At 36.7% G+C, this 15,141-nt stretch overlaps 1 protein-coding gene across 14 annotated transcripts in view; it reads right to left on the bottom strand.

Moving 5' to 3' along the window:
• The window catches only part of sgip1a (SH3GL interacting endocytic adaptor 1a), a 70,631-nt gene extending 55,788 nt beyond the window's left edge, over positions 1 to 14,843 (bottom strand). For 10 of the 14 annotated variants that reach the window (XM_008415181.2, XM_008415190.2, XM_008415183.2 and 7 more), the window contains exons 1-3: positions 14,604 to 14,709; positions 3,850 to 3,967; positions 74 to 118 (exon numbers count right to left, since the gene is read on the bottom strand). In XM_008415181.2, the coding sequence (XP_008413403.1) occupies positions 74 to 118; positions 3,850 to 3,892 (88 nt within the window). In that variant the 5' untranslated portion in view covers positions 3,893 to 3,967; positions 14,604 to 14,709. Of the gene's footprint in view, positions 1 to 73; positions 119 to 949; positions 1,007 to 3,849; positions 3,968 to 14,603; positions 14,711 to 14,758 lie in introns of those variants that run through there. The other 4 variants (XM_008415182.2, XM_017306284.1, XM_008415186.2 and 1 more) reach the window with 4 other exon arrangements.
• Positions 14,844 to 15,141: the final 298 nt, after the last annotated feature.

The raw sequence follows: 15,141 nt of genomic DNA, 5'->3' as shown, positions 1-15,141 counted from the left end.
AAAGGGTGGTGGTGGTGGGGGTGGGATGGGGAGTCAACAGCATAATAAAAAAATAGAAAATAAAACAGCTTACCTTCCATCATGGTTGCAGATTTGCATTCCTCTATTTCCAAAGAGCCTGAAATGAAAGCAGGAGGCACGGGGAGGGGGAGAGGAGAAGAAGCCCCCGGTTACAGATATTCAGTGGAACTGATGGGCAGCAGAGCAGCTGCAAGCTCGTGGATGACGCCCTGGCTAACTGTGAGCCTCCAACAATCCCAGACGCTGCCTGTCAACTAGCTCGAAAGGAAGAGAGGAAGAAAAAGAGAGGAGAGAGGAGGGGTAGGGGCTAGGCTAGCTGTCCATTAAGCCATGGATGCTTCTACTGCTACTGCTGCTGCTGTGGCTCCAGCCTACACGCAGAAGAGGATGCTGAGCGGTGGGGAAAAAGCCAACTGAAGGAAAAAGAGGCAGGGAGGGGAGGCGGAGAATAGATTGGGAGGGAGGGAGGATTTTGTGTGTGCGTGTGTGTGTTTGTAACGAGGGGCGGCAGCATTAAGGAGGGACACAGGCAGTATGCTGAGGTCATGGATGACCTCAGCCAATCTCTGCAGCTCTCTGCAAAGTCACATGGCTTACAGCTAGAATCTCCTGACACCACAGCTCAAAAGGGACGCTGCATTACCAACTCAGTTCCCCGACAAATAACTATTGGCATACACTGCATACGCACACATTTACAAAGGCACAAAGAACTGAAAAGCCAAAATACTCGTACAATTAAACCCAATAATAAGCAAACGTGGTAAACAAACACACAAGCACCCCTCCTCACCACCGACCTTATGTCAGTGCAGTGAGTCAACCGTACCATGAGGAATGGCATTATTTAGTCACACACAGGATAATATGAAAGAGACTACGCATTTTGAGAACAGTCGTACACTTATTACTGCGGAAAAATATTTACCATACACCGTCCTGTGTAGTGACTATTTCTGTAGTAGCAGATTGTGCCTGTCCTGCCCTGCATGGAATACCTCTGTGGTTTCACTCTGCCCTCTCTCTCTCTCCTCCTCCCCCCTTCAATTCACTCAAACCTCCGCCCCGCTCTGACAGTCTGCTTCACTCTGCAGCCTTTTTTACTGTCACCGTGCTCACCAAGCCGCACTGGGAGCAGGATCGATCTGTGTGACGTCAAGGCAACGCAGGCTACAGCTGCAACCAACAAGCACAAAGGACTGACAGCAGCCCAGCCCCCGGAAAGGGGTGTGTGCTCATGTTTGTGTAAGTACTCATTAACTGTCTATGACAGGGTAAAATGAGGCATGTGAACGGGTACACACAGACATGCACAAAATGTAGTGGTGACAGCGGTGTTTGTAGTACGTTTACAATCATTTTTTTATGACATCTACTTTTCATAAAAACAATTAAGATATTTTGTTCTGAATGTGAGATTTTTTCCTTTAAACATACAAGTACTAAATGAACTAGTTTCAAATTCAAACATTAAAAGTAAATTACAAGAAGTAGCATAAAAATTTATTGACACAAAAAAAAGAAACATGAATAATAATGCTAGTTATGGAAATTTAAATAAATGGTAACATTTTTATCAACACTTTCTTTACATTTTCCATAGCATTTTCTGTTTTTTCAGTCGTGATCTCTGTGTAAACAGAGATATATTTTGCAACACTGAAAACTTATGTTGTGTTTGCACAACTTGTCTGAATGCAAACCCACTTATGGTGAGACAAAAAAAATGAACTGGTTATTCTAGATTAGAAAAATGTTTAGTTTGTTCTGCCACCTCCATCTTTAGTTGTGGGTCAGGGGGGGGATGTATATGTAATGTACGACTGGCACTATTTAGCTAATACTGTGCAACCAGGGCTTTTATTTAAGATTACCATACCAGGATATGCATATCCTTTGCTGCAAAGGTTTACAAAAAAAACATGGCATCGCAAAGATAACAATGGCTTCTGCCAAAAGAATTCATAAATATGGGTGACATAAAGGTGAAAAGTTATTTATAAAAAAACATTTATTGATCCCTAAATGTGGGTAAAAAGATTTTATAAAATGAGCAAACCAAGCTTCCAATTCAACATTTCACAGACCAACCAGAAACAGTAATAAAAAAAAAGATATGTCCATGCACATCCTAGAATAAATGCAACTCTTCAGAGCTAAGCTAATTTTAAGTGGTTTGCAGCAAAAAAAAACAACAAAAAAAAAAAACTCAACAAATCCTGCCATCTGCTGGTATTCTGTGGTAACATGCCACAGAATACCAGCAGATCCCACTCTGATGAATTTTATGTCACATATAATAATATGGGGTTTTTTGGACATTACTATAATTTTTTTACATTCTTTGTGCCCCTTTAAATATAACATGATTTTATGCATATGTGATCCTTCGGTACAAAATGTACTAGTGTAAATGCTCCTCAGAGAAGAAGCAACCAAATATTCCTAAAGCCAAGTAAAAATGTATATTATAGTTTTCAAATACACGCGTGCACGTTTCATGATTTATTTTTACCCAGAAAGCACATGGGCAAAAACCGTTAGTGAAACGGTCACTGGGACTGACTAGTATATATTCCATTGAGGGAAAGTAACTTAAACATATGAATTCCTCATATGTTAACATAAATGCTTGTTTTGAAGTATAAGCTGCTACTTACAGGCATTTCTTCGAAGAATTCGACCTGGAATGAGGTGTTCATAACAAACAACCGTACTGATTAAATAACATAAAAGTCAAGCAGTTCCCTAAAAGTCCAACAGATGGGCCATAGTTTGGGGACCCCTGTTTTAGAGTGACGACCATCAGAAACCTCTACTCTTAATCCAGTGGAGCAATAAAAGATCTGCTAATCCTGACCAACTTCAAACAGGAAAAGTTTTGATTTAATGTCTAATAAGGAATAGAAAAAAAGATGATTTCGTTACTTTTTATGCAGTGCATGTAAATGTAGATGACTTTAAGTAATATTAGAACAATATGGAGTTTTAATTGTTTTCATTGTTTAGAAACTTTTTTTTTTCATTTTATTCTTTGTGTCAGATATTTTTATGAAAACATAAACATATAATTTCATTTTTTTTTAAATCTGGTTTGGATCAGCCATAGTTTGACTATTATAGTACTTTTTTTCTCAATTAGTGGCCAATTTTTTCAGTACAAAATTGAGTGGATATTTCTCTTCTGAGACTAAGGCTATAAATAAAGTTTTCCAATAAAGGCTCTTTCTGTTAATGCCATCTTGGTGTAGTCAGCATGTCTAGTGATGTGGGTCTTTTAACATAATTAATTAATAAAGACTGCACGGGAAGAAGAAAACTGTAATTAATGCACAAACTAATTTCTCCTACCAAAGAATGACATTTATATAATACCAGTATAATAACAGCATTCAATTGGAAAAATCTCAGCTGAATACATTGAAGGGAAGACAGATTTAATTTAAGAAATTTCTGTCTTGAACTGATGTGAAAAATTTAGAATATTTTGAGTAAAAGGAATACAGCACATATGTTATCAATAAAGAACAATATGATGAATTGAAGAATGCTACATTATTGAGTAGAGGGCCTCATTTCAAACCAAACAATTTCAAATAATTTCAAATCACACCATTTTCTTTTACATTACAAATTATGTTATAATTCCTCATGCACAAAAATATAAAATTTTTAGCTAAACAGACAAAGCTAAAAGTCGGTCTCACTACAGGCCTCGCATACTTAATGACCTGACAAAATGAACTGCAGATTAACTTGAAGCCATAAATTAACAATCCATTTGCTTCATGCTAAGGAGACACAGCACTGCTGCTTAACTTACTGTACCTGCGACGATACGAAGCCAACCGGTAACCAGCTGATCAGCCATTTACTGCTTCCTCTGAAGATGCTCTGCTCTCTCCACGGTCAGCAATGGGACAAGAACAGGCGAAGAACTAATTCACTGAAAACCATAAGAAGAAAAACAGGATAAGTATTGATAAAAGACAAAGACGAAGCGAAGAAGACAAACCTGTATGCGGCAGCTCTCAGCAGCACCTGCATGCAACAATTGATTGTCCACTGCAAAGGACTTTCACATAACCTGTGGAGAATAGCAATGTGGGACAGCAGGGTAGGAGTCCGAACTCATCATCCACTGAAGGTCGTTCCTTTGATGCACTAACTATGAATAGCTTTGCTCCTTTTTTTTTTTTTTTTTTTTTACAATACTGAGTATACTTGTTTGTTTCTTCTGTTTCATAGTTTACTTTACCTCCACTTATTTAAATAGAATAAAAGTAGAAGTACCTTGGAGACAGACCACTTACAATCAGTCAATGTGAACAAACAAACCAACAAAAATACTATTTTGAACTTTTGTAAAATCTAAATAGGAATGCAGTTTTTAGAAAGGAATAAATTAGGACTTCTCCATGTTTATCATACAACATTACAAGGCATATCACATCAGGTCTGCATGATTACAACAACTTTACTCAGCATTTTACAGAGATTTGCCCTTTAAATCCAAGATATTTAGTTGAGTGTGGTCCTGGCATTTTATGTGAGAGTAAGCAATATGATTAGATTAAAAAAGTTACCTAGATAATCATGCAAAACATACCAATGAAACCCACCACGGATTGGCTTAGAAATAAAAATGAAAATGTTTTTTGTAGAATTGAAGCCCAGATCATGATTTCACAGAAACCCCTTTATTATCCTACTAGTGAAGGAAGGTAGCAGGCAATTTCTACGAATGTACGAGTAACTACAAGAATCGTCTCAATGAAGTAATTTCAACTGAATGTATTAAGAATTGCAATTAAACGGCAGTGTGTTGTAACATTGTATTATATTTTCCTAAGTAATGCAGAATTATTTTTGTCAAGTGCAATTAAATGTCTTTACAAAGACAAAGAAACCTTAGATTAGAAATCAATGTACAAAAAGTGGTTTGTAAAGAAATTAATACTTATAGGATGTCAACATTTTTTTTAAATATATTAGCCCTGCATAATTAAAACTAATGTTTCTGAGATGCACATTTGAGAATTAGTATTTACTGCAATTTGCAGAAATGTGTACACAAAGTAAAATACAAAAATATGATGAACTATTAGTGTCACATTAAAGTGAAGCATTCACAATTACTGGTTAAGTGTGAAGAAATGAGTTAAAATTCCTTTAACCAATTTAATCACAAGTGATTGGCGCCATCTGCTGACAATTTAAAAGAAGTGCTTTATTCAACCTCAAATACCCTCATTTGTATACACATTTACACCTGCAACACTTTAATCAAGGTTTAAATTAAAATATTGTAATGTGATCATTTAGTTACAGACCCTAATTACTTTTTTTGTGATTTTAACAAATGGTCAAAGCCAGACAAATTCAGTAAAAAAAAGTAAAAGGAAAAGGTGTCAGTGTACTGAAAGTGCCTGCAGTGTAAACTACTCCAACTAAAAGCTCTGTCCAGACCAGTTTCATTTCCAAATAGTTAAATTTCCAACAAAACTGAATAATTTGAACATTTCACAACTATTTTATGAAGATGACCATTTAAAATGGGACTTTTAAGCAGGCAATGTGAGCACAATGTGAAAGAATAGGTCACAAACAATAATTAAACTATTAGCTTGATATCTGCAGTGACATTTCATATCATTGCCAGATTCAGGCAGAGTGCTTCGTGTGCTAACGTCCTTATCAAGGTAAAGCAGACCTCACTCTCAGGCATATAAACAAACACAATTCAGACAAAGAAGGAGATGAAAATCATTACTTGAGGCAGACTGCATTTCTTCTCCCCAGATGGTAGAAACAGTGTTAGGGGAGAGTTTTTCAATACAGGAAATCTAAAGTTCTTCTGTATTCTTCCCTTTTCCCTTGTTCCCACCATCTCCTTTGCATCCATCATCTTTCACCTCCACCCACCAGTAAAACGCCCTTCACTTCCCTCCCTGCTGACCTACTTCCCCATCTCCTTTGCTCACGCTTTTTACCTGTAGGGTGCGCTGTTGCTCCAATCTGGCAGAGATGCTGCTCTGAATCTATTTGAAGTAATTCTTTACCAGTGGCAAAACTTATAGACAAATTCATATAAATAGGTAATCACCCCTGCTATCTGAAGACAGTTTAAACAAAAAAAGAAGCAAAAGAAAAAGCTGCATTTAGTAGAATACAACTGTTTTATTGCAGCAAGTGAGAAGAGAGTAGAGGCTCTTTAGGTCTCTGAGTTTATGATCATTCATCAAATGTGTTCTACTTAAATCATCAACTTCCATATAAAACAAAGCAGCTGCTTTTCTTATAATAGCAACACCTGGCACCAAACTGTTTTCTTGGTCAAACAAGGACAAAGAAAAGTAAGAACAATTGTGATTTTATTTATTAGATCTTATTAATAAAATGATGGTAAAATGGTCAAATTTGAGAACATTTTGATTTTTTTCTTTGTTTTAGTGGCAGACATCTTTTAATAGGGAAGACCAATAAATTGAACTTGACTAGCATGAAGCAGTATGAGATCTTTCTCATGATGTTTCAGAATACTTACTGCTCTTGTTAATTAGCGACTGCCGGTTGCTGACAGCAACGGCAGCAGGCGAACTGATAGAAACAGGTGGAGAAAGGGCACGATTACATTAATGTATGTTTTACAAAATCTGAGAAACCTCTTGACACGTTTCTGGTATCTCATTTAAAAATCTTTCAACCACATGGATTGTCTGAATGAAAATCTTAATTTAGAAAGTGTAACTTTTTCAAATGTTGGAATATCTTGAAGATGGTAAAAAGCACATGATTGTATTTGACCCAAGGTCAGCAACGTAGATGACACCAGCAATAATTCATTTTTTACACACGTGAATTCCAACTGAAGTCAACTGCCAACAAAGACGAGCTTTGCCGATAAGAGAGCGCAAAACAAAAACGTCATCTCTTGGCAGGGATTTCCCTGAGCTCATGTTGCAGCTGTCACGTCCCAAATCCCAAACCTTCTTGCCATTTCCTGTTCGAAAAACAAGAAAAAAAAAAAAAAAAGCTTGCAAGCCTACAACCCGCTCCGTCACTCCTCACAGCCAAAGTGCCCTGATGAAGGATGATGATTAGAACGCAGACATTAAATGTACACAAACACTCACTCACTGAAGCTCAGCGGTGAGTGCACTCAAATCATAACATTGTGCTCAACGGCATGTAGATAAGGGGTGTGAATGGCAGGGTGCAGCATTGTGTGCCTACGTGCGATCCAGCCACACACGACCTCTCTGTTTGTACCACCATGCAGACACATTTCTTCGCCATTATCCCACTTGCTGCCCTGTCTAGGAGCGCAGGAACAAACACCAGACCGACACACACACACACACACACACATAAATATACACACCCCAGCAGTCATTTAGGCTTTTTGTGAAATTAGCCTCCACTTCCTGATTGCTTGATGATGCAAAGGAGGTTCAATGCAGATTCACTGGCAACTTAATCTTGTTTAGTCTGATCCAGCAACAGTAAATTGATTATGGCTTCACGTTTTTGATGAGAGATGCTAATGTTTTAAAAAATGTTTATGCAAAAATTCAAAACCTTTTAAGAATAAAATGTTTAGTTTATAAGATTGGGGCCAGATTAAAAGTTTTTTTTTTTTTCATGAGAAAAACTTCTCTTATTACAGAAATAGTCATAATATTATGAGAATATAGTCATAACATTATAAATAGAAAGTCGTAAAACTACGAGAAAAAAAATTGTTTTGAGAAAAAATGCTTTGAGTTAACAATATTTGATGTGACCAGCTTAGAAAATCTGTGTAGTTCTTCCTTCAAAACTTTAATTGGACAATTCTTTCAAAATCCTTCTACTGCTAAAGTTTGATGTTGATTTGTTAAAAAAATGAAGCATTTACTTATCTGTAAAACTGATATTAAAGCATAACTTCACAAGATGTTCAACATTTCTCATTTTAACATTATAGTAAGAGTGCTTTTAGTGTCAAAGTTCTCACAAAATTACTACTTAAAAGACACGTTGAAGACAATGGAAGATGTGAATGAGGTTAATTAAAAATATTTGCCAAGCCTGACTTTCAACATTGCTCCAACATTGTTAGGACAAGTTAGGAGAGGAAAAAGAACCTTAAAAAAGTAAACATTTTCTACATGTTTTCGGGGTTAACTGAGAACCAGTTAACCCAAACTGGGCAGCCTGAAATCACCAGGGGAAAAAAGGAAGTCTTGGACATCCAGTGTTTCAATAAAATAAATCAACTATGCCTTTGGTCACCTCAGGACAAAACGAGAAGCAGGTTGAAAAGTCGACTGTAAAACTGGATTATAGATTTCCCATAGTATCCATTCTCTTTTTCACCAGTTTGAAAGGAAACGCCACTTAACTCCGACTATTCCCTGACCTGGAACGGCATCCAGAGTCAGGGTCATGTTACACCCTGTGAAATCCCTGTTCTCTCCTCTGGACTTGGATCATGGGATGGAAAAGATGAGCTCATCTCTCTGATACTACACCGGCCTGTTCTGTGGTCTTACTAATGGTCTCCAGGATGTCAACACCGGTCCAATATGTCCCTCTTACTCACACCAATTACCATTTCCACACAGGACCAAGGCCTAAATAAACACACACCAGACTTGCTTTACAATCAGCTTGTACTTATAAACAGAGGGGAGGTTGAAATTAGGTTGGTCCCGTGAGTACTGGACTTTGCCTGGACAAGCAGACTAAGGTGACATAATGGAGTCAGATGATCCCTCTACAGAGAGTTTCAAACAAGTACTGTACGTACAAGAGTTAAACACTAACTGGTATCTTCATTTGTAACATAAGCAGAAAATACAAATCATTGAAATTGTGATTTTGAGGGTGTTTGGTTGGTGGTAATTCCCAAGAAGAGGATGATTAAGAAACACCTCTGCCTAATTGGCATTAGAACAGAAAAAGCTCACAGACAAGAAACAAAACCAGTCCAATACGAAATTTTTAGATAAAAAGAGAAAAAAAAACCTTTCCTATGCCTGATTTCTGGCTCTCTCCTGCTCGTTCTGGACACCCACGAGAATGCTGCTAATGTAGGTTATGTGTGCAAGTAGAAACTGTGACGCATTAATAAAAGTCCACACAGGCCTCCCAATGACGCATTTAACAAGACCTATAATTCATAAGGCTTCTTAAAATAGGTAGATCATTTTAAAACTCTTGGGTTTGACAGCCCGTCAGAGCAGACAGAGAAGAATGATCCCAACTCTTGACCTGAAAACAGGTCATCAGAATGACTCGTCAAGATGCCGGAAGAATACACTCAAAAATGGCAAATGATCACAGCGGCGTTCCTCTACTCCCACTTCCACAAACATCCTGAGTCACCTACCAAACAAAACTCCATTACTTTAGAGGAATCTCCTTCTGCATTCTAAAAAATACACAAAAGAGTGGGAAGAAATGCAGAGGCAATCGTTTGAAGATCCTGTCTTTAAAAGCAGTATTTTATTTTTAAAAAAATTACTAAGTGCGGAGTCGGGTGCTAAAAGCTGCTTAAATAAGAAAATCCCAAGGATTTAAAAAATTAAGAACATCAACTAAATGTTACTTTCTTCCAGTCAATCAGTCCAAAAAAGTAAAACTAAATACAGACTAATTACACAAAGAGTGAGATATGTCAAGTTTTCATTTCTTTTCATTTGAATGATTATTGCATAGAAGTAATGAAAACTAGTTTCCTGGGAAATTTTATTGTAGTAATGTTGCCTGAATTTTGGCTGTCATTAGCTGTTAGTCATGTTACATTTACTGAAATCAACAGTGAAATTTACAGAGGAGAGGTACATGTGACAAACTTTGCAATGGATGAGCAGATTGCTTTGGCCAGTGAGGCTGTTTAAAACATCTTATTTGAACTTCTGTAGCAGTGCAGCACTAACCAGTTCTAGGTCAGAATGCACAAATCACAGCTCCGGAAATTAATTTGCACGTAGGGAAGGAATCTATATGGACAAACCTATATACAGTATGAAGAAGTACAGATAAATATGGATGTAACGGCTACTCCTCACAGAAAGCCTCAGCTCACCCACACTCATACAGCTCACATAAATCCCTCACCACCAACACTTCTGGTGAGTTCTTAAGTCTTAAAATGAACACTATTCATGTTGCACACACAGACTCAGACACTAGATAATTCGTTAAATCCATTTCCCCCACAGTTCACAATATTCATTTCAAAAATATCTCACTCACATAGGACTGAGGATTATTTTTAGCAAGCTCATGTTTCACAGCCAACTAAATTTGGATCCGGCACAACACAGAGCAGTGAGAATTTTTAGAACGAGGACCTAAAAATAGCTCTAAATCACTGACGCTGTGGGAATCCTCCATGTGTTTATACCAGAGGGTAAGGATTCTCTATGAAATACCAATGAAAAAGGCAGCATGAACAACACTTTATCTTCAGCAGCAACAACACCTTCTGCATTTAACCGCACAAGTCAGAAAATACATTGTAACTTCTAGAATCATGCACATATACAATTATACATAAAGGTGCTTCTGGACACTTGTGGGGTAAAAAATATTGCTACTTATAATATCACACCTGCATCATATTGGGCAGACATGAAATTGGAATATTAGAAATAGAACCTTGTGTCCCTTTATACTGCGATTAATCTACTCATTCTTCGTCCTTCTATTCATGTCCATGCATCCCCACCGCAGCTCCAACAGACTAGTGGCAGCAGGAATTAGCAAACACCTGCTGGAACTCTGCGTCTGCTGAGCTAAACTACAAAGCTCTTCAGAATGATTATAAACAGCTTCATGGAGAAGCTCTGTTGTGATTACGTGCTGAATGGGGAGCGTCAGCTAGGGTTCAAGCTTCTTGAAGAGATAGAGGCAATTTCAAGGCATCAGATACAGCTATGACACAAAGTCAAATTTCTTTTAAGTTATTTTTGACATAGCACCCTCGTGCTAAAAAAAACTGTTATGTGGTTTTATAAAATATAAAATGGCACTATCTGCCTGGAAGCTTGTCAGGCCCCACGCCTGTCAGGCTAGAACAACCACCTGGATAAGTCCTTAAACTCTTGGAGTAACGTTGGTAGGCTGGCCAGTTATTGGAATGTTCATTGCTGATATCCTTTCTATTTGATGGTTATGACATTTAATGTGTTTCTCTGATGTTCCCAAATCTTTACAGTTCGCTAATTCCAATCAGATTGATGTTTCACATCTGTTTGGTCACACATTTCTGTAGAAATATGTGCTATGTAATTCAGATTTTCTCCTGACTTAGTTTAAACAAATGCTCTCAAATTCCACCAGTTAGATTTCTGGGATCTCTGGAGGTCAAGTTAAAAAACATCAGATTAATCATCTCAGTTCTTTGAGTCATTCCTTCACAGATTTTTTAAAACTGAGTAACTGCTGCCCAACAGTGACAGGCCTGCAAACATGCTACAAATACTAATTGCCCAAGAAAAAGCCACATGAATACAACTTTACATATTTCTCCAAAAATAAAGCCGTTTTTAACTCATCCTAACTCCCAATTGTCATATGTTTATGGGTGGGGAGAGGATTTGCCCAGTCATGACCCTATGTCCAATACCCAGAACCTCGACCCTGACAAAGTTACTTTAGGGGGTTTTCTCAGCTCCAAACAGGAAACAGATCAGGGTTCCCAGGCTGAATTCCCAAGTAAAGTAAACCTAAAACTGAAATCTCATTCTTGTTTCATCACGTAATTTCTTTAAAACTCCAGTGTTTTGTTTTGTTTTCCAAAAGGAAGTTCATCACAAGATTATGGACAACTTCTTCTTGAACTCACTCTTTTTCTCCACTCTAATGTATGATTTTCTACAACTGTGCTACATCCAATATCTACAATGATGATGGAATGATGTCTTTCACATTTCTTCAATGTCTTAAATCAAAAGAGAGTCTCTTCTTTTCTAACAAATATTTATGCATTCTTGGGCCTAAGGTGTACCTCCATGTGAGCGATCACATGTACCAACACCTGTTCTGTTCAAGTTACAAAACAAAAAACACTCAGAGTTTTCCACATTCATTGGATCCAGCTAAAATTATTCTGATAAGGTACAGCCTGTTCTCTAGTAGTTTGATTCAATTCTCCCCAGACTTACAAAGCCTAAATTATTCATCAGACTGTTAATGGACAAACACATGATTAATACTATCCAGCTGAAGAGAGTTTTACTGTGCATGGAAATAAACCAGAAGAAACCGACTAATGTGTATACACTGTCAGCAAAGCATAAATACTCGTGCAAAGCAGGAACACAACATGTGCCTGACTGGAAACATTTCAAATTGAAACTTAAAGAGATAATTTTAAGAATTATCTCTTTGCTAGATAATATAAAACTGAAACATATAAGACCTGCTTGGCTGTCAAAACTTCAAAACAATTTTATCTGATACCCACAACACCAATGATTCCATCTAAACAACGAATAAAAGTGAGTTTTCCTCAAGTATCACTTTCCAAGGAGCTTTGGCAACCTCATTTTACACAGTAAACTTGAGCATCAACTGGCAAGTCACACAAACAAAGAAGTGCATTTATATAAATAATTTTCTTTACAGTGACTTTAAAAGGTAAAGGTCATTTTATTTACCGTATTTTCCGGCACGGAATCATGCGCATGGAAACGCACATATATAAGCCGCACCGGGCTATAAGCCACTGGTATCTCCGCCGCTCTCGGTTTTCCAACTTAATAAATCTCCTATTAAGGACACGGCCCTCCGTCTCCAAAGCCGAATCATAGATTCGTTCACGCCGAGCTTACATGCAGCGGCTATCAATCTGTTCTACCAGATCGATAGACTTCAACTTAAAAGCTGCATCATATAAACTTCTTCGTGTGGTTTCCGTGAGGAAGAGTATGAGTTTGAAAACATTTCTCCGTCGTTCCTGCTGCTAGCATGTCCTTGTTCTAAATTAAAATTAGCACTTTCTTCTTTAATTTCCTATTTTGACTTCCAATGATTCACTTCCTGCTAAAGAGCCCCCTGGCGGTTGAAGAAAAATCCACAGAAAAGCTGCACCGGGCTATAAGCCGAAAGGTTCAAAGCGTAGGATAAAAGTAGCGGCTTATAGTCTGAAAACTACGGTATATAGTACATTTTCAACATCAAAGCAATACAAAGTGCTTTACATGAATTAAAAGGAAATACATGTACTTTAACTTTAACTGTGAAATACTTTACAGTTAATTGGAAATAAAGGATAGTAGTGTGCATGAAAGATTTGATGAGGATTCTTTACAAGAGACCAACTTTTTTCCAATTTCACTGATCTGCATACACATGAAAGACATTAGCTTATGTTACCAGGAAAAGAAATCCCTCTTTCCCAATTTGTTGCTGGGAAAAAGAATATTTTACCCATTTATGAGAATCTTACTCAAACCTTAAAATACACAGTGCACCCTGGTGTGGGAAGTGCACAGTTTACAGTAATAGCAAGCAAAATGCCGGAATTACTTTCAGTTTCAACTTCCACAGCTACTGTAGCCCAAAAGTGTATATTCTTCTTGAAGATACACTTCAATCATAAAATAATTGACATAAAATATTATATTACAGAATGGGGGTTTCTTAAAGATACACAGGCCACTTTCAAAGGGTCAGATTGTGAAGACAAATTTATTTTAAATTATGTTTGATATCCACAGCATTTTAATAACAACTTAAGGTAACATAGTTAGCTGATTCTGCTCTAAAATAGCACTATGTGTATACCCTCTAAATAAACCTAAATTGCTTTTCTAATCTGATTAAATCAACATTTGATTTTTTTCTTTCCCTTGGTTTGTTATTTTGTTTGCATTTTCTTTTAATTCCTGTAAAGCACTTTTTATTGCCTTGTTGCTGAAAATGTGCTATATAAATACAATTACCTTTACTCACACACTTGCTTTAATGTACAGTTGCACTTTTGAAAGTTTCAGTCACTTTGTCCTAAAATAAATAATTTCAGTAAACTACTTGTCAATAATATTTTTCTAGTTTAAACGTAACTGTTAGATTTCTTTTTTATAATTAATCAAGTCCCTTAGTTTCAATATATGCTGCTGAATAAACAAACTATCAGTATGTTAACATTTACTTCATAAAATAGTTTTCTTTAACTTTTCGCCCTGTATAATCTTTAGAAACTTAATTATTCTAAGCCAAATTTAAAGCTGCTAACTAGAACAAAACAACACTTCCTGTCTCTTCCCTAGCATCTTACAACAGTTGGATTATTGCTGAAACAAAGGAAATTGCACAACTGAAGCATTAATCATGTTCCAAGTGATGATCGACCTTTTTTTGCAACCCATAGGCATGTTGCCATGGTGACACAGCTTCTACACGATTTTGGAATTTTCCAAAACTTAGTATATTTTCAACAAAACAAAACCTTTTTCATACACTCACTTGAGTTTAGGTAGCATTACCCCTTGTAAACTAAGCCGGAGCTAATCTACAACTTTCCATTGTGAAAAGGTATTGCGTATCAAATGCAAGCTAAGGCGTGCACTAATACATTAGCTTACCTTTTACTTGTAAACGTGTTTAGCTTCTGTCAATTGGCAGTATGCTAACGCCTCAACCATGTTTACATTTAAACCATTGTAGATTGCTAAAAAAACTGCCATGCTTTTACTTCATTAGTGCTTATATGTTTGGGAAACATTTCTGGACTCTTTACCTATTTTCCAGGCGTTTGTAAATCAATCATTTCCCGGAAGTGCGTCCTACTCCTGCCGGTGTTCGGAGTTGAGTTGATCTAGGAAGAATCGTTTTGTCTGTTTTCACAATGAAAGCAAAAAAAATGAAAGAAAAAGATGTCTTTCGAAGTTTAATTTCATATACATAGAAATGTATTTCTATGTATATTTCAAAATAATATTTATTTCTAATTTACCAATATCTGAAAGATTGCATGTGCACAACTTTTATTTTTATAATTTCCGTTTTTTTTTAAAAAAAGAAAAGAAATTAAACTGATGGTTTAACTTGTTTTCTTTTTCTTTCTTCTTTTTTTTTTTTTTTACATTTAAATTACTTTAAAAATTAATACTTTTTCCCCAG

The sequence above is a fragment of the Poecilia reticulata genome, linkage group LG8 (genome assembly GCF_000633615.1).
Source record: "Poecilia reticulata strain Guanapo linkage group LG8, Guppy_female_1.0+MT, whole genome shotgun sequence".
NCBI lineage: Eukaryota > Metazoa > Chordata > Actinopteri > Cyprinodontiformes > Poeciliidae > Poecilia > Poecilia reticulata.
The sequence above is the reverse complement of the archived record's forward strand: the minus strand, read 5'-3'. Positions and strand labels throughout refer to the sequence as shown.